The 18,510-nt window shown below is 39.4% G+C and overlaps 1 protein-coding gene across 1 annotated transcript in view; it reads left to right on the top strand.

The window, feature by feature from the left end:
• The window catches only part of EHBP1 (EH domain binding protein 1), a 226,218-nt gene that overhangs the window by 152,519 nt on the left and 55,189 nt on the right, over nucleotides 1–18,510 (top strand). Inside the window, exon 14 of the mRNA XM_082306310.1 lies at nucleotides 646–789. Within this exon, the coding sequence (XP_082162436.1) occupies nucleotides 646–789 (144 nt within the window). The remainder of the gene's footprint in view (nucleotides 1–645; nucleotides 790–18,510) is intronic.

The raw sequence follows: 18,510 nt of genomic DNA, 5'->3' as shown, positions 1-18,510 counted from the left end.
ATTTTCCCAGAGCCTTCACAGTTGCCCTTGACTAAGAAGTCAGCACTTGGGAGTATACATGTATGGGAGCTGCTCGTGTTGCCTATGCAGAAGCCCCCCTTCTGTTATTTCTACTCTGCCATATAATCAGTCATCTGTATGAAGAAGGGACTTTCTTGTGGATATTCATAAATGAAGTAGAAGCAGATATTTTTGCAGGTTTTTTGCCTTGTACCTGGCCTCTTTGTGTTCAATTTAAGTTATGAATGAGCGATACCCATAGGAGTAGCCAACGAAGCGTTATATTTGCATACATATTAAAGTAAATATGTAAACACATAGCACATTTAACATAGCTTCCATGAAGCCAATTATTTTTTTTCCACAGTTGCAGTTTAAAGGCATTAAATGTTGATAGAAATTAAGTTTTAAGGGGAGGGGAGAGAACTCTTATTTACATTATAAAGGCCTATGACTTTTTTTTAATTTTACATTTTTATCATCTTTGCTTTTCATTTCTATAGAATGCTCTGTCACCTCATGAAGCTGTAATACATGCGACTCCTGACCTTTATTGTATAGGAGGGCTCCTGGCTATTAACTACTGTATAAACAATAAGTACCCTGAGGCTGCCTTACTGTTAATTATATTTCTTTATTTTTAAGCAACGAATGTTGTCAAGACAGGAAGAACTTAAAGAACGCGCAAGAGTTCTGCTTGAGCAAGCAAGAAGAGATGCAGCTTTAAAGGCAGGGAATAAGCAGCTAACCAATACGATCATTCCACCCCGCAACAAGCAGCTGAATGATGTAAGAAATATCGGCCAGTATGGCAGTTTACATAGTTAAAATTTATTGTATGTGCATACGCTTTTGAGAGGGGCATGTCCTTGCAGAATATTTCTTTTCCACACTGAATTGCTCTGATGTGTCATGTACCCTTTAGTTCACTTTTAAAGCCTGTTTCTCCTGCTGTTAGGACCAACAGAAAGATGCCTTAGACTTCACTGGAAGCAGAGATCTGGAAGCACCTTCTTTGATTGGCACTACAGTTTCTAATGGCATGAAAAACTTGTTAACTTGTTAAATGATAGTGAAGTAATTTATGCTATTTTTGATTACTTCTCTTTTTTCAGTTAATGTAAATACGTTCCCTGAGCCTGTGATGTCAGCTACTTGCTGCTTCATAAGTGTTATTGCAGTGAATGAAGCTGCTTGTGACAGTCTTGTAAAAGAGTTGATGGAACAATTCCTTTCTATCACCGAAGCTGATTATGCTGGTGAGATGGGAAAGTGGAAATGGGGAATGAGCTCCAGTGTTGAAGCAGCTATGGTTGCACCTCCAGTGTCCTCCCTGGTGACCTGGAAGGATCTCTCTGGAGATGAAAGCTAATTAATTTTTATGCAAACCTTTGCAATGCAGGTTTTGTGATTCTAACTATTAGCATTAGAGACTGTACTGGCAACTGAGAATGTAAATGTAACTGCAAAATAATGATACAGAGAAAGGCTTGAATCTTTACTGATTCACATCTTTCAGAGCCCAGTCCTGAGGGGCAGATTCTGCTTTTTACATAAATGGGATCATACAGTCAAAAAATGAAGGCAGTGATTTACATGTCTCATTTCATTCTCTTAACTGTCTTGGACCCATGCTGTACTTTTTTTTTCTTAACAATTCCTCTCTCCAAACTGACACTTCTTTTTTCTTCAAAATATATTCATATATGCAGACAAGTCTTATTTGTGTAATGATATCTAAGCAATTTTTTTATTACTTTGTATTTAAGTTTTTCCTAGATAAATGTGTTTTAGTATAAATTTCACTCTGGATTTTTTAAATTATTTTTTCGTAAAGCAAATAGCATTAGAGGAGGGATACTATAGGCAACTACTCAGGCAGGAACAACTGTAATTAAAGTTGTCTAACATTTTTTATTACAAGCTCCTATTTTCAAAGGTTTTACAACTTTGCTGGTATTTCATTGTTTGAGCTGAAATTTTCCCCATCAGCTCTCTGCCTCAGGGTAGTATTTATAGATTTTTTTTTTTTTTTTTTTTACTTAAAAAAAAACCAACAAACTTTTCAACTGTTTCTCTGTATTAGGTTGGATAAAGCATTGTTTTATCCATGTTAAAAAATGTCTTATGGGAAGAAGTTTCCATCCCCTTGAAAAATGTGTTCAGAACAAAGTTGTGTTAATAGCACAATCTTGTTGGAGAGCCTTGAAGTTCAGAAAAGTTGGCAAGTGTCAGTAAAAATTGTCTATATGGACACAGCACAGCAAGAGCATCTTTTACCATTGCTCCCCTAAGGATCAGAGGCCATTCTGATGCAGATCATAGTATTGGAAAGCAAAACTTTCTCTTTTGGACTTAAACTCCTGCTGCTGAAATCCAAATAGGAGGAAAAGGAGTCACCCCACTGGCATGCAGAGGAGAGGTGCCCTGGATAGGTGGAAAGGAGGTAGATGGCAATGTGAAGTTAGACAAAAATACTGTGTCTAGGCCAAGAAAACCAGCTGAAGGATAGGAGATGGGGACAGAGTTTTCAGAGTGAGAGTCAGGATTGCATAGTTCAGCCAGCCGGATTTCCCATGGGACCTTACTTCATTTGTTACAGAAGCTGAAAATGAATGGGAGGCCTGCAGGAAAGGGAAGGGCAGTCTTTTAGGGTCACTCTGCAGAGCCAAAGTTTCTTCCTGCCTCCATCAGAAGCTCTTTATGATGTTGGGAAGGTACCTTCAACCCAACATACTCAAGGTGGCAGATTCCTTGATTTCTGATTTCCAACCCAAGATTCTTGGGGACTGATTTCTGGAAGCTTGAATGCACCCAGCTGTAGCCAAGTCAAGGAAAATCATGCTGTGAACAAATGGTCCTGGCCCCTCTGAAATCCTGGGTGCTCTGAGCGAACAGGTAATGGGCACTCTTGACTTGAGTTGACTGTAATCCAAGAATAACAAGATCTCCTCAGCTCAGAAGGATGTTGTGGAGATGTAATTTGGAAACTCTTAGATATGATAGTGAAGAGTGCCACAGGAATGCTCTGGAAGCAATGAATAATTCTGTGTTTAGGGAAAAGTTGAAGTCATGTATTTTAAACAAGGTGTAGGGCAGACAGTGAATGATAAGGATAACGTGAGATATTGAACAGTTGTTCATTCACTGAACACTGTCAGTCATGGCCACTGAAAAAGACAAGTATCCCGTAGGAAAAAAAAGTTTGAGTTATGCAATTAAAGACTACACGAAATGAGAACCAATACAAGGTTGTATAACTAGTGTAGTTTCGACATTTTCTAACTTTTGAGTGCTTGACTTGCCAAGCTCAGCATTCTCCTAATGCGTTTCAGTGGGAAGCATGCATTGTGAAAGGGGAGTGTCTTTAATGGAGGCTGGTATAGTGTTCATATTTCACATATTATATAAAGTTGATATTAATAACATATAGAGCAGTATATAACATGTACGTATGTTATACATACGTTATATACATAGCCATACATGGGTATGTTCTGAATGAGGACTGTCGTGGTTTAACCCCAGCCAGCAACTAAGCACCACACAGCTGCTCGCTCCCTCCCCCCTGGTGGGAAGGGGGAGGGAATCGGAAAAGTGAAAGTGAGAAAACTCGTGGGTTGAGATAAAGACAGTTTAATAGGTAAAGCAAAAGCCGCGCACGCAAGCAAAGCAAAACAAGGAATTCATTCACAACTTGCCATCGGCAGGCAGGTGTTCAGCCATCTCCAGGAAAGCAGGGCTCCATCACATGTAATGGTTACTTGGGAAGACAAAACGCCATCATGCCGAATGTCCCCCACTTCGTCCTTCTTCCCCCAGCTTTACATGCGGAGCATGATGTCATATGGTGTGGGATATCCCTTTGGTCAGCTGGGGTCAGCTGTCCCAGCTGCGTCCCCTCCCAGCTTCTCGTGCACCCCCAGCCTGCTCACCGGTGGGGTGGGGTGAGAAGCAGAAAAGGCCTTGACTCTGTGTAAGCACTGCTCAGCAGTAACTAAAACATCCCTGTGTTATCAACACTGTTTTCAGTATAAATGCAAAACATAGCTTCAAACTAGCTACTATGAAGAAAATTAACTCTATCCCAGCCAAAACCAGCACAGGGATGTAGGTATGCATCAACCTATATAGATATAAGATAAAATACATTGAGTTCAGTTTTTCTTTAATGTATTTGATATTCATGGGGAGGAGACCTTTCCATTTGATGTAGTTATGCCAGTTTACTACAGGTCATTGCTTATTTGATTATTAGAAAATACTACAGACTCATTTCTATTCTGTGTTTTCTGGTCATTAAGGTTAATAATAAGAACTTAACTCAAAGCAGTGTTGTATGTGTCAGTGTGCAGTAATGCGTAGTAGTGTGTTATCCAAATAAGAGTTAGGATAATAAGAATCAGCATTTAGTAGTGGGGCTTAGACTGGTCTCTTTTGGGATGGATTGAGAGGGATTCAAAAGAAAATGGTTTAAAATAGGAAGATCTAATTTTAAATAAGAAAACTTTAAAGACAGAGTCCAGGGTCAATGCTTTCAAAAGTAACTCTTGAAGTTTGCAATTGCACTTTTTTTTGATACCTTCATGGAAAGAGCTTTAAGCAGCCCAGTCTTTCAGAATGTGCTCTGAAAATCAGTCACCCCAGCTAAGCTAAGCCTGCAGAGTCATTAGTTACTTGTGAAAATCTTGTCTCATAGGCCTTGCTGTTACCACTTTGCATTTGTCATATGAGAACTATGAATCACTGTTTTCTTAGTAAGCAAGTGAGAACAATATACAGTGCGTGGGGTTGTATTGCTGCTTGAGGTCAACAAAAGGGAGGAAATTTCCAAGTCTGTTCCATGGTCATAAATACGGGTTACTTGGTATGTGCTCGCCTGATTTGTTTTGGTAAAAGTCTTTTTTGAAAAAAACAGTGTTCCTGATTCTCCTCTAAGCATAGAGCAAATACCTTAGACCTTCTTCAGCCTAAGCCTTACCTTTCCTCTGGTAGAACCAATATTGTGCTATTTTTTTCAGTAGTCATGTACTCTGGGCTTGCTTTTCTCCTCCCCCACCAGTCTCTGTTGTCTCCTTATTGACCACTAACTGGCTTCTCATGAAGTATTGGCTGTTTTCCCTTGACATGTCTGTTCTCTTGGCAGTTTACCCCTTTTTCTTGAGTCTTTTTTCCTTGCTGCAGTGTGCTTCCATCTTCTCATGTTTGTGCTCTGGGATTAGGCCCATGTCAGCGTTCTCACTTGCTTTGCCTTTTCTTTTTAACTCAGAAATTGATGAAGTTGTGGGAGCAGAAGATTAAGGCAGTGAATTTGCTTGTATACCTGTTAACTCAATCCCATTTTCCTCTGAATCACACATTTCTCATTGCATCCCAAGCTGTGTCCTCTTCCCCTTCTTTACTTTGTGTCTTCTTTCCCCTCTCTCAGACTTTCAGCTGTCTGCCCTGGCCATTTCAGCTCCCCTTCTTCTCCTTTTTAACTTTTCTTTCTTAACACCCGTTCCTTTACGCTTTCTTCCCTTGGACAACTTCCCTCTGTGCCTTCCACACCATCTTCTTCCATTCCTGTTCAACCCACCTGATTTAGACCCATGATTTTCTGCTTGCTTCCTCTATTTGTATCATATTAGCCCCTTTTCTCCTGTTTCTTCCCTACTTGCGGCATGGGAGAAGTTTTTTCACTGTTAGGTCTGCTCATTTGGTGCTTCTCAGAAGCCTTCAGTCTGCAAGCTGTGTGCATGCCAGCCTGTATGGAGGTATGTAAGCCTGTAGGCAGATAATTGAAATCTAAGAAGAGACCGCATTGATCAGAAACTCCTTGAAAACATGCTCATGGTTTGGGAGGATCATAGATATGTCCTTAAAATTGATGCAGCCTTTCGGAGACTGGAAGAATTAGCTTAAGAGCTCTGTGAACAGAGTTACTGATCCCCTTGTGGATCCCTTTCTCTATGGTAGATTTATAAACAGCTCAGCCTTTCTGCTTGCTTTCTTGATGTAGGTGTGCATGTAGTGACTCTTTTACGAGATGCTTCTGTCATTTCCAATCTGGTATAGCAGCTGTAATCACTTAGCTTTTAACCAGGAGAGCCTTTTTATTAGCTTACTCATTTTTATTTAACTTACCTTTTCTCATGATGAATATCACAGGGCTAGAAGGGACATATCTGCTCCCACCAGATGCTGTAAAATATCAGCCTGTAGTGATGGTTGTTAGCAGCGACAGCTTGGCTGGAATGAGATGTTGGAAAGGCGAGGAGACTGGAGCTGGTCTGTGCAACCTAACTGGCAAAGTGGCAGGCTAGAGGGGACCACAAGAAGTGGGAAATATTCAGGAGGCACAGGGCTAAAAGGTCTTTCCAGCAGGGAACCCTCCCTTGCAGAACGTGGAGTAGAATCCATAATTTTTGAATCTCAGCATAATTATGCTGTCGGCAAATATCTGCGAAGGCCAGTGGCAAAATGTTCATCTTACTCTCCATTAATGACTGGTCCACATAAAGAATGGAAATTTACTGCAGCTGTCGTTACTCTGTAAATTCAAATGGCTATGGTTACGGAGTCAGCATGATTACAGAGAATGGAATTAGGAGTTAAGAAATGCACAGGCAACTTTAATTAACCTCCTTTGTGTATATCCATTATGATGCAGTCTTGTGATCACATACTATTTTTCTCAAAGCAATTGTGTCTCATTTAGCTCAGAGGATTGAGGTGATGTAGAAGACTGTCCAGAGGACCTCTGTCCTTTTGGTTGCAGAAATTGGAAGGTGTGCAGCAAACGAAGCAGGGATTGCAAGGAGCAAAAGGATGAGGTCACAGTTAAGGTGCTTGAAAGAATTAAATGTAATACTGCCTTTGCCTCAGAGTTCCTGATCAGTACAGCTAAGTCTTTTGAACCAAACTTATTCCAAGTGGTCACTAATTGAGTATCCTTCCTTTCCGGATTGCCATTTGAGGTGAAGGTTTGATTTGCAGATGTATTGAGCATCCAGGTCTGTCAGGGAAATCAATTGGAGATGTGCTTGAGGCACATAAAGGGCTGCATAATGCTTAGCACACTGAAAAAAACCCCAGGTAATAGGCTTCCCAGAGTGAGCACCCAGTGTTAGACCCTTTTAACTGGATCTCTCCATCTCAGTTCTCATCCAAAGAACAGGGTAATAACACCACCATGGGGTGTTGTGAGAAGGGAATGTGATTAATGCTTTTGAGGCACTTTAAATACCATAGTGATGAGCACTGCAGAAAAGCCCTTGAAGAAATTAATAATTCTGTCTACAGAGCAAGATTTGAATATTGTGGAGTAAAGAATGGTGCTACATATTGATGGGCCTACATATTGAACAGTGAAAATAAACCAAAGTATTGAACACCACTGGGTAGAGCTCAGATCTGGGCTGAGTATCAGGGGACAGTAAAAGTAAAAGGTGGAGCCACGACAAGGCTCTCTTCTAAAGGATACAGAGTGGGATGAAAATTAAGATTGTGCTCAGTAGTTTTACTTCTGGTGTCTCCTAAATCATGTGTCAAATTCTTTTAACTTGTTTTTGCAAGGTGTAGCTTTAGCAGAGAACGCCATATAGCATGGAATTAATGAAGAATACTGCTCATCTGGCAGAGGATGTGGGTTTCTTCCTAACATGGGCCACAGACTGTTCCTGAAGTTATTTGGGTTTTGCTTGAGCTAAGGATTCCTCCTTGGTGAATTTAGGTGCAGGACTGGGCCCCTCATATGGATTCAGCCAAAAATTTTGCGTATTTAGGATCTAGCATAGGTTCTGGGATGAGGAGTTCAATAGCATGATACCCAGAGGGAATCGCTCTGTCTTTTGCCTCTTGCGAAACAGGAAAATAGTCATTCTTTCTTCACAGCAGCATTCTGAGGATGACTACACTAAAAATTGTGAGGGATTCCGTTTATACAATAAGTATTTAAAACCAACTTCATATATAAACTGAAGGGGTGTTTTCAGAGAGCAATCCTGATGTTGCTGCTGTGCTTCGATGCAACTGTTGCTAGCTTGCTTTCTGTACAGAGGAAGATTTGGTTTTACTTATCTCTGCTACCATTATTTCATATTTATTCAAGTTGAATGACAGCTATAGCTGCCTAAATGTAACAAAAAAAAAAAAAAAAAAAAAAAGAAAAGGTTTGAAAGAGCAGTGGGGACTATGTTCAGCTTTTGTAGTAGAATTTGCAGATACGAAGTACCTCACCAAAAAGCTGTTGCCTCCAAACCTGCAAACACTCTCTGTATACAGAGGGCAGCAGGAACAGGCTATGCCATGAGATTGTTTCTTTCTACTCAGAATATTGCTTTTTATTTCTCCGTTGCTCAAAGGACTTGTTGCAGCTGTATCTAATTCATATTTAATAAGCTCTTTCTACTTCAGGTGTCAATCTGTTTTGCCCATTACTTTTCATTTTCATAAATATTTGAGTGCAAAATAGTAACTTTTTTTTGCATCCACAGTGGACTCGTGGAAATGGAAGTCTTTCTAGAAAAGCTTCAGAAAGTGACTAAATCTGAAAGGAGATGAGTTTGTATACTCTAGTTTTGATTGCATACTTTTGCACAGATACAGGATATGCCAGCTGCAATAAAATAAAAATAAAGCTTTATTTTAAATGCTCAGGAAAAAGCTTTAATAAATGGTCCCATTTATTGATCATGTCCTGTTGCCCCTCTGAGCTAATAAGCTCCTAACTGTCCTGCTCTAATATGAGACCAAAAAGTAAACTCTAGTCAACATGACCAGAAGTGATACAGAGTGCAGATTCACAGTAGACAACAAAAATAGGGTATTTCAATTTGATTGAAAGATGCCTTAAACTCAAGTTAGCATTGCAAGTATTCTTTTTTCCTATTTTAACATTCTTGAAAATGCGTACCGGATAGATTTATTCCGTAATTTTTATTTCTCCATGAAACCAGAATCCCTACTTCTTTTGCATTAGGAAAGGCATCTAGCTCATCAGTGGGTTTTTTTTTTTGTACTCTCCTAAGTTGGAAAATAAATGTCTGTGATTGAGGTGGTATTGTTAATTCATTTAAGGAAACACTCCCAAGTTATTCCCGCTTTGTTTTTCTTAAAAAACAAAGAGAGAAAAGCTGATCTTTAATTAATTAAACATCTAACGTGAATTTATTGAGATGTAGGATTTTGCAGACGGCAACCTTGGTCTTTTAATATTAATTGGAAAATATTGATCGAAAAAAGACTAGTCTGTCATGCTGATAATTGTGACCAGATTTAGATATGATCACTAGATCTTCCCAAGATTACAAAGAAGCAGTTACCATCTAACTGGTAAAAAGATTGAACATTGTTTTGGTAATCCCTGAGCTTTGGTAACTTATTCCCTGTTGTTCATTTATATGTCTTGTCAGTATGCCACTATAAAGTGGTTAAATATGGTTTAAGCTGATAAGACTGTGCTGTATAGTATTTACATTTCATGAGCATTCCAAGTTTTATAGCTATTTTAACAATATACTTTTCTTTAAATGAAGGTTAGACCTGCTGACTGAACACTTCAAAACCACGACTGAACTGATATTTAGTTCTTTATAATGATGTGCTAAGGTTGAGATAACCTGATCTCATTTCCTTGATGGCAAGAACAAACAAGTTGTTTTATTTAACATTACTCAATACATGAAAAATAAAAATAATCTGTAACTTTCCAAGAAGGTTTTACATCTTTTGACTTCATATTTGATCTGTTTAAGCACTTTCTTACTACGAAGTAGTGACATCTCACTGCACAAAAATACTGCTATAAACAACTCCCTGACGTAGCTGGGAAAATAAATCAATTAGTGCAAGTAAACTAATTTCTAAGAAGAATTAGTATGCATGGTCAGTTTTATACCAGGAGGGATTTAATGAATAAAGTGTAACCTTTGGTAATGCAAGACAAATGTTACGCAGTTTGAGTTTTAGATATAAATGCTTGAGATTCTCAGCTGAATTTTATTGCTGTTATTTTCATAAGCTGTATCTATTTACACCACTTAAGCATCTGGCCTAAATATATAAATACTCAGTTATTTATTATGTGGATGTAAATTCAAGGTGTTGCACAGTCTGCAGCCGTAACATTAACTTGCATGCTCACAGAAAATAGGCTGTCAATTTATTAACTGAATTTTAAGATCGTCTGAACGACGTTAGTTCAAAAACGTAAGCATCTTCTATCTGTTTATAAATATTAGCAAAAAAAAAAAAAGGTCTCAGCATTTCAGAGCTCTCCCTTTGTGTACAAAGCGAGACCCGGGTTTCTTAGCATCTGGAATGCTCTTTTTCTATCGCTGCTAATAACTGTGGACGTTTTCTGTGTGGATGTTCAGTACACGCTGTTGTGAATCCCAGGATGATATCGCCATTACTTAGAGCTGTATTTTGCATTGCCTATTCTGTTATTGCTCAGCATGCACAAGGGTAGAGTTAAAATCTTTATTCATTTCATTTAAAAATGTTTCTTTTGTTCTCCTTATCATGTTCTGGCTTTCCCAAGGATATATGCCTTGAACGAAAAGTCACATGTGCATTACTAATTGTGTGCCATTGTATTTACAGTTCCTAGTGGTGGCACTGTGAAGCTACTAATTCTTTTGCTTCACTTGATGTAAAATAATCTGAGTGTCTTTGATAGCAGTGAAACAGTATTAATTGTTTTGTACATTTCTTGGTCACTCTTCTTAGGTGGTCTTCATAATCTATTAGAACTTTCAGCCAGATTTTTGTAATGTCATGCCTCCAGCAGTGATTAAATTGGTAATTAATGAACAGTCCTTGGCAACATAAACCACATCCCGTTAATTTTCCCTTTTGAGTTTTTAGAAGTTGTCGTCTCTGTCAGAAAGCATTGCGCCACCTTGCTACGGCCCCTTGGCATGAAACCACAACGGCTTGATTTTTTGCAGCCATTAGTAGATCAGAGCAGTAATTTCACAGTATTTTGGTCAGGGTAATTATAGTACCAAGTACCGAGTAGAGTTGGGAATTCACACAAGAAGTCCAGAAATACCAGGTGAGCTTCCTTGTGTTCACTGGGACGTTATGATTAGTTTAATTGGGCTTTGTTTGATTTCAGCCGCGGAGACTCTTTGTGCCACGGCACTGCAACCACTTTCCACTTTAGTGTTTCTGACCTGCATTGACAGGAACTGGTGCAAAAATGAACTCTTTGAAGTGGGGCTCTTTGGAGAGGGCAACTAAAAAAGGGGAAAAGTGATGTGTAAATAGTTTACTGTAGCAAAGCTCGAAACTGGACCGACCACTCCGTGTTTTGCGGGTGTTGTAATTCAAGTTCTTTTGTATTTTCAGCTGGAACAGATAATATTTCTGCTACGTTTGTGCAAATGTTTAGTAAATTACTGCATTTAAAAACACAATCTTTTTTTAATCGCTGGCTTTTATATAGCACCTGCTGTTCTACCTTCCTTTGAAGATACAGTCGTTTCTCCCACCAGAAATACGGCGAATCATCTCTTTAGTCCTGCAAACAAATCTGGGCGAATGCATTAATGAGACTGCAGCTGCACTTAGTAGTTCACATGTCAGAAAATAGTAGGTAAAGGCATTCATACTTGAGTGACTGACTGTAGGTGTAGCGGCCTTCAGCAGTACATTGTGCATGTTAAAGTTTAAATAGTCACTTGCCTGTTGGCTTCTGAATGAAAGGACTGTCACTGGTCACTTCTCCTGAAGCCTTAATGAAACCAAATAGTTTGCTACGAGTTTGGGCCTAACCATTGGGGTGTTTCATGCAGTCTTGTCAGTTGATGTTCATGAATTGACTTGAACGGAGATCAAAGTGTTTCTCAAAATGGAGAAGCGGGGAGAGAGACAGCTCCTTCAATTGCACCACAAGAGCTAATCAAGCCATCAGTTCTTTATGCACTCTGCGTGCCTTTAGAATTTAATACCCAATGGTTTGTCAGGACAAATTGAAATTCGGAGGTTGGGGGGGGCGGGTGGCCCTCTTTGGCTTGCTGCAAATAAAATATGCGCTTCATTCTTCTGGAGGCTCATTTTGATAAATTTTATAATTTAATGTAAAACTGCAATGTTGATTAAATATTTGGGGTTGAAAAAAATAAGTTAAGGTAAAGGATTCAATGGGCATTATACGCCTTAGCGCTGATTAAAGATCCTGGTTTAAAGTGAAAGAGAAACTAAACTCAGCGTGATTTTTTTTGTTTCTTTGATTGCTAATGAACTTTTTTGCTGAAACATTTTAAATTGGATTCAGAAGATAGTTTTTTGAGTGTCAGTTAAAACAAAGTCATGTGAAAATGCCTCTCTCTCTCCTTCCCTCCCTCCCTCTCTTTTTAATTGATATGATTTAGGCAGAGGAAAATGGTAAGGGGGATTTTTCTATTGCAGAAGCAATTTTTAAGGGATTTAGTCTTATTTAGCCTGAAGGTCTTCACACTAATGAGAGCACTTAAGTTACGTCCAGGCGTTGATTAGACAGCTCATCTATCAACTGGAGCATGAGAATTTGTATTTTAGGTACCTTTTATACATTATAAATGTATATGCTTTTTTTTATTACTTTAGACTTTATTTTCCACAAATTTTTAATTACCTGCTTTCACATCCAAGATGACTGTAATGCAGCTGACAGAGCACAAACGGTAACAGGGAAATACTCTACATTTGATGAGAAATAATATTGAAACTGTATCTGTAGAAATTGGCATGGGGAATGCAAATTGCTACCCAAATACATTCCTTAAACCTCCACAAGCCCCCTTAAAGTCTAAATACATTTATTCAGGGAACGCGGAATTATACATATTAAAAAATGCCCAACTCCTCCCCCCCCGCGCCCCCCCCCCCCCCCCCAAAAACTGTGAACGCTCTCTCTACCTGTAGGTTTTTTTGCCGTGTTTAAAACACAATGGCATCTTAATTATTTTCTGAACCATTCTGAAAAGTACAGCTTTTGTAACTTTTTGACATTTCAGGTTTAAAAAAAAAAAATTAAAACGTTGCCACCAGCTTGCACTATGAGCAGCCTGTAATAACAGTTAAAAAAGCTTTCTGAACTATTTGACAAGATTTCTTAGTGCTGAGGCCATATGCTGTAGCCTTTAAGCTATTTCTTCCTATCAGTTTCATTATCACCTGCCTCTGAGTCTCCAATATCATCAGTAAGCACATGCAGAATCATAATTATGCCATGTACAAGTTCTTTGATAACATGTACAGTTTTCTTCTTAATTCTTTATCAAATGCATTGATCGTGGCATGTGTGCATTGATCCAGGTCCACCATCTGGCTGTGTGTGATAAGCACAGTGGCATCTTTGCATTTCCACTGTCATTCATTGCGCTACAATTTGGCTGCAGGGGAGTAGTGGCTGGGATTAGCCCTGTTCTGCTACTTACTTGCATTTTAAGTTGACACCTCTACAGCGGCTCAGACCACATTACAAACTGAAACACATACGCACGACTTAGTGATGTGACACTCCTCAATAAGCTTACTCCACTAGCTACTCAACAATCTGTAATTGGATTTGTAGGAATAACAGCAAAAGATTTCCTAAGAATTGCTGGGGACAGAAGGTGAAGTTTTCTCATTATTGGCAAAAGGCTAGGTATAGATCCTAGGCGATTGGTATTTTCCATTAAAAACAAGCTGCCAGCAGTTTGCAGGACACTTTCAAAAAAACCCAGCAAAATAGGATCCAGGGAGGCATAGGGTTTGCACTTGTTCTATCCATTCTCATCACATGCAAGCAGACTGGGATCCCGCCACCCTCCCCTGAAAATTAAGAGAAGGGGGGGGAGGGAAACAACTTTCAGAGGCGCCCTGCAGCCTGCTCCGCTTTGTTCGGCTGGGAGTGAACCGGGAGCATTCCTCAGGAGGGCACGTCCTCGCAGGGTTGCCTGCCCGAGAAGGAAGCTTCCCAGGATGGCAGTCTGAAAGATGCTGCTCTCCAGCTTACGCATCCCATACACTTGCCAAAAGTCTTTGTTTCATAACGCTGCTTTTTTTTTTTTTTTTTTAAATTATGAAGTCAAGTTTACACAAGAGAAAATCCCTTAAGTGGAGCTCAGCGAATGTTGACTCCTACAATGAGTAAGCAGCTTCTTTAACTTCTGTCTGTAACTCGGCTGTGGAAAGGCACAGAAAATACCATCTTTAGACTTATTGATCTCAGATGGGACGTTATGCCCTGTCTGGATGATGGCATTATTTCAGATTATTTCTCAGCCTGCACACTTGAGACCTTGTTTGTGGGTAATGCCAATAGCATTGACAATCATGGTGACAGGCGTAACAAGCTTCTGGATCCCGACGCCTTAGGTGATTGTTGTCCTTAATTATACTTCCCAGATGAGGGAGAGCACAAACTTGCCTAAGCAGAGAAAATTCCAGGGAAGAAGTTAGCGGAGGGCTTTGTCGCTGCTTTTGGTTTAGACCGACTTTCTCGAAGAACTTCCCTGGGAGCCCTGTCGGTAGGCAAGGCTGCCCTCGCACTGTTCACTGGGAGAGCGCCTCGCTCTTAGTATCGGTGGAGGCGAGCAAGAAAAGGAGGAAAACAGAAAGTGTATTTGGAATTAGGTATTTCAGCCTGTCCTTAAAACTTGCCGTAGAGCCCAGTGCAGTGTGAAATAGAAATGCTTGCCTTGATCGTCGCGTAGATGTGCAGCTCCTAAAGGGTTAAACGGGTTAAATCTTATTTATCTGAATAGAACTGCAGGGCTGTTTTGCAGAGTGCTGTAGCACAAATACCTATGGTTCACTTTGACGTTACAATTTTTTTGTTGGTTTCTTTACTTTAAATACTTGAACTGTTAGACCTTTTACTTTTTTCTCTGAGAAAGATGTATTTGTACCAGATTAGAAAAGCTAAACTGTTTCTTTACATTGAATAATCAGCCTGTCATGACAAATCTATCTCCTTCTGCATGAGTAGGTGCCAGTTTGACTAGCTTCTTTTAGGCTCACACTGGGTTTTAAGCTGGATCCATGTGCATGACTGGCAGTGCATTTGTTGGGCCAGATCTAAGGAGCCAGAGAGCGTTCAGCTCCTTTTTGCCTACAAAAGAGCAGCCAGACAACCAGCAAGAGGCCTTGGATGTAGCACAAGGTGATACTTACTTAGTCAGCCATTCTTTTTTTTCAAATATATGTATTTTTTTCATTCAGTAAACTAAGAGTTTCTCAATTTCACAATGACACAAGGAATTAAATTATCAATGGATTGTTTTTCTACAGACAGCATTCTTCAAACCAGAAATACTGTACCAAGGGAATTGCAGGTTTTTGAGAACAGCATAGATTATGTTAAAAAAAAGAAATAAAAATAAAAAATTGCTGGCTAACTTTTCTTTAAAAATACCTCCTAGGTTTAAGGAGATGTTTTCCATTTTATAGCCACACAACCCCATTTTAGTGTGAATTTTGGGGGCTTTTTTTTCTTAAAGGGGACAGCTTTGTTAAGACATTGTTTGTGATTCTTCCAGTTTTCGACTTTGGGCTACTTCTGTTTTCATTCTGTCTTGTCTCATTAGTCCTTCAGTGCCATAGATCGTAAGCCAATAGCTGCTTCTTTATGACAAGTGATTTACTACTTTTTGTGATATACATTCATGAAAAAATATTTTCAAGCTACATACAGTTTATTGGTAGTAAGGTAACCGATGTAGACACCAGGCAGAAGGCAGAAAAATATCTAAGATGTTTATGTCTTTCTTTGCTGACCACTTCCTACGATCTGACTAGCCACAGAAATCCAAAGCCAATGCACTTTTGTTTATGTCGAGTGTTCCCTGCTTAGCAATTCATATTTTGCTCACTACCTGTGTATTTTGAGCTGTTCTGAAACAGTAGTAGAGACCAAACATAAATGTGGTCCCCAGGGTGATCAAAGATTTAATCTGACCAGATGGGACAAACTTGAGAAAGATTTTGACTTTCCACTCTGTTTTGCAACAAGAAAGGCTGATTTTTTTCCTCCCGTCCTTTCTTTGTTAGAAAAGGCAGAGATCAGGCTATCCCCAGAGAAATGAGCAGGTGTGGCCATTTACAAGCATGTCTGGTTATATTATAAACCAACATAAGAAAAGTTTGAAATGGTTTGAAAAGATCCGCTAAACAGTTTTAATGTTTCATCCCAAATCCTATTTACTCAAACAAGAGCCGATCAAGGTCACAGTAAAACCCAGCCTGCCCAAACCTTTAAAGCTCGTGTAATTTTTTTTTATTATTATTTTTTTATTCTGTCTTCTCTACTAACTGAATAGGTACATTTTGGTAATCCTTGCCTCTGGACAAGCAGAGAAGTCTTTTGCTTTCTGAATGGCTAATAACAGAGCCGTTCTTCCTGTCTAATGATGAAAGAGGTGGCAGTCAAGTTCTTTTTCTTAGATGTACTGTGCACTTGGGGCAGACCACGGACAATTTTGAAACCTACAGCTACCGGAATCGCTCCCCCTCATAGGTACAATTCTGCTTTAATTTTGTTGCTGTGGAGTATCACTAATTTACTACCCCCCCACCCCCCAGTCTGTGGACACAGTAAAGAATTTTCTTTTTAAACATCAAATAATTGCAGCTCATGGGATTATATTTTTGTATAGGGAGAGGACAATATGTTCTCAGACTTCTGGTGTAAACTGAGTTTAGATCCTCCTAAAATTCTGCCAAAGGATGACTGAAAATCCCTGGCAGAGGTTTCAGTTTTGGTTTGTTTGTTTTTTGGTTTTTTGTTTTTTTTTTTTTTTTAAATGAGAGAAGATTGCAGAATTTTTAGTGATTTAAGGAGGCGGGGTTTATGGGGGTAGTTGGAGTTTTTCCCCCCCCTTCAAGACTCCACCATTCTCAATATTTTACTGAGTTAGTCAGCTCTCAGCTTCTGCCACCGCAGACCAGCATTGCTGGCCAGGTAATGATCTCGGAAACTGCCCCGCCACTGCTTCACATTCGAATTCACCTTCCCAAATCCACAGCATCATTTTTGGCCAAAGTAATGTCAGTCACTGCCATCTGCGGCGAGTACAAAAAGGACCCCCTAATGGCAGCCATTTTTATTTGTTTCTTAAGATCCAAAGGCTGCTGAAAGAACAATTGGATAAAGTTGGGGATTGGAGAAGCTTGATTTTCTTGTTCCAGTGAAATGAAACTCCTGTCCTTTTTTTCTTTCCCTTCCCCTTAAAAGCCAGAGTCTGCTAGGGGGTTGTAGCTGTGTCAAAGCCGTTGGGATGCCACTGCTGATCACTTTAATTACTAGGACTAAGGAGGATAAAATTAAAAGTAGCACCATTGAAGCAGTGGAAGAAAGCTTGCCGAGATGTCGGTGAACTGTGAAATATAAAAATTGCATACCAATACATTTTTATAGGAGGGAAACAAGGAATTACATTACTTATTCTTGAAGAGTTTGTCCTTAAATGGTGAAGTTTTCCTTGCTGTGCATCCGCACGGCAGATCTTTAGACCATTACAAAGTAATTGGGGGAAAATAACAGAGCAAACTTTAACGTCTCTTTGGCATGTCAGGTTCATGTCAGAGGGTGAAAGATTTTTACTGGGTTTTCTCTTCAACTCTACGGGAAAAAAACCGGCTGTAGGTGTGTTTGCGTGGTCCTTTCTTGGTGCAGAGCTGCTCTTCGTGTCTCCTTTTTTTTTTTTTTTTTTTTCTAAATATCTGTGTTCATGCGTCTGTACCTCTCCTGAGTGCTTTCCTTTCTGTACCTCTCCTGAGCGCTTTCCTTTCCAAAATCTAGGGGAATGATTTGCTGTTTAATAGTTGTTCTGTACCTCAAAACTTAATCTACCTACTTTTTCTGCTCTCGGTTTCATTGCTCCTTCCACCAGTGTTTCCTGTGCCAAGCTCAGTAACCGAGGATTCAAATACCTGAATTGAATTTAAGCAAGAATTAGGCTGTTTTTTCTCTTATCTGCTGGTGATGATTGGCTTAATCAGCACAAACACAAGCCACAATAATCTGTGTTTGCTTGGAGATCCCTGGGATGTTAATGACTATGCTAATAATTCAGGATACAAGTTCCCTTTCAGGAGGAGGGGAGAAAAGGAGAGCGGGGAATCAGCCTGCTCAGTTTAGGGCACATTTGTCACAAACATGTAACTGGCCTTATTTTAAACTACGTGGGCTACAGTAGATTAAATTGTTTGATGTTAAACCACATGGGAATCTTCATATAAATTTTGCACATTCCTTCTTAAAAGTCCTTTAAATCAAACCCACAAGTTCCTGTATCACAGAAATTACAAATAGTAGAGATTTGTGCACTTACATTTCATGTAAAATTCTATGTAATTTATGTTACCGAATATCGCGGGCCGAAATAAAATCGGTTGCTCTATCAGCTGGCTGGCTAGAAATTAAATTAAATTGGTCTATTATAGTGCATAAGGGCAGGGGGAAAGCTTTCCAGTTGTCTTTCAGATGTGTACTTTACCAAATAAGTTTTTGATAGAACTGTTGCTCTGTGCCTTCTGGGAAGTTAAAGGGTG

The sequence above is a fragment of the Platalea leucorodia genome (genome assembly GCF_965183815.1).
Source record: "Platalea leucorodia genome assembly, chromosome: 3".
Taxonomy (NCBI): domain Eukaryota; kingdom Metazoa; phylum Chordata; class Aves; order Pelecaniformes; family Threskiornithidae; genus Platalea; species Platalea leucorodia.
The sequence above is the reverse complement of the archived record's forward strand: the minus strand, read 5'-3'. Positions and strand labels throughout refer to the sequence as shown.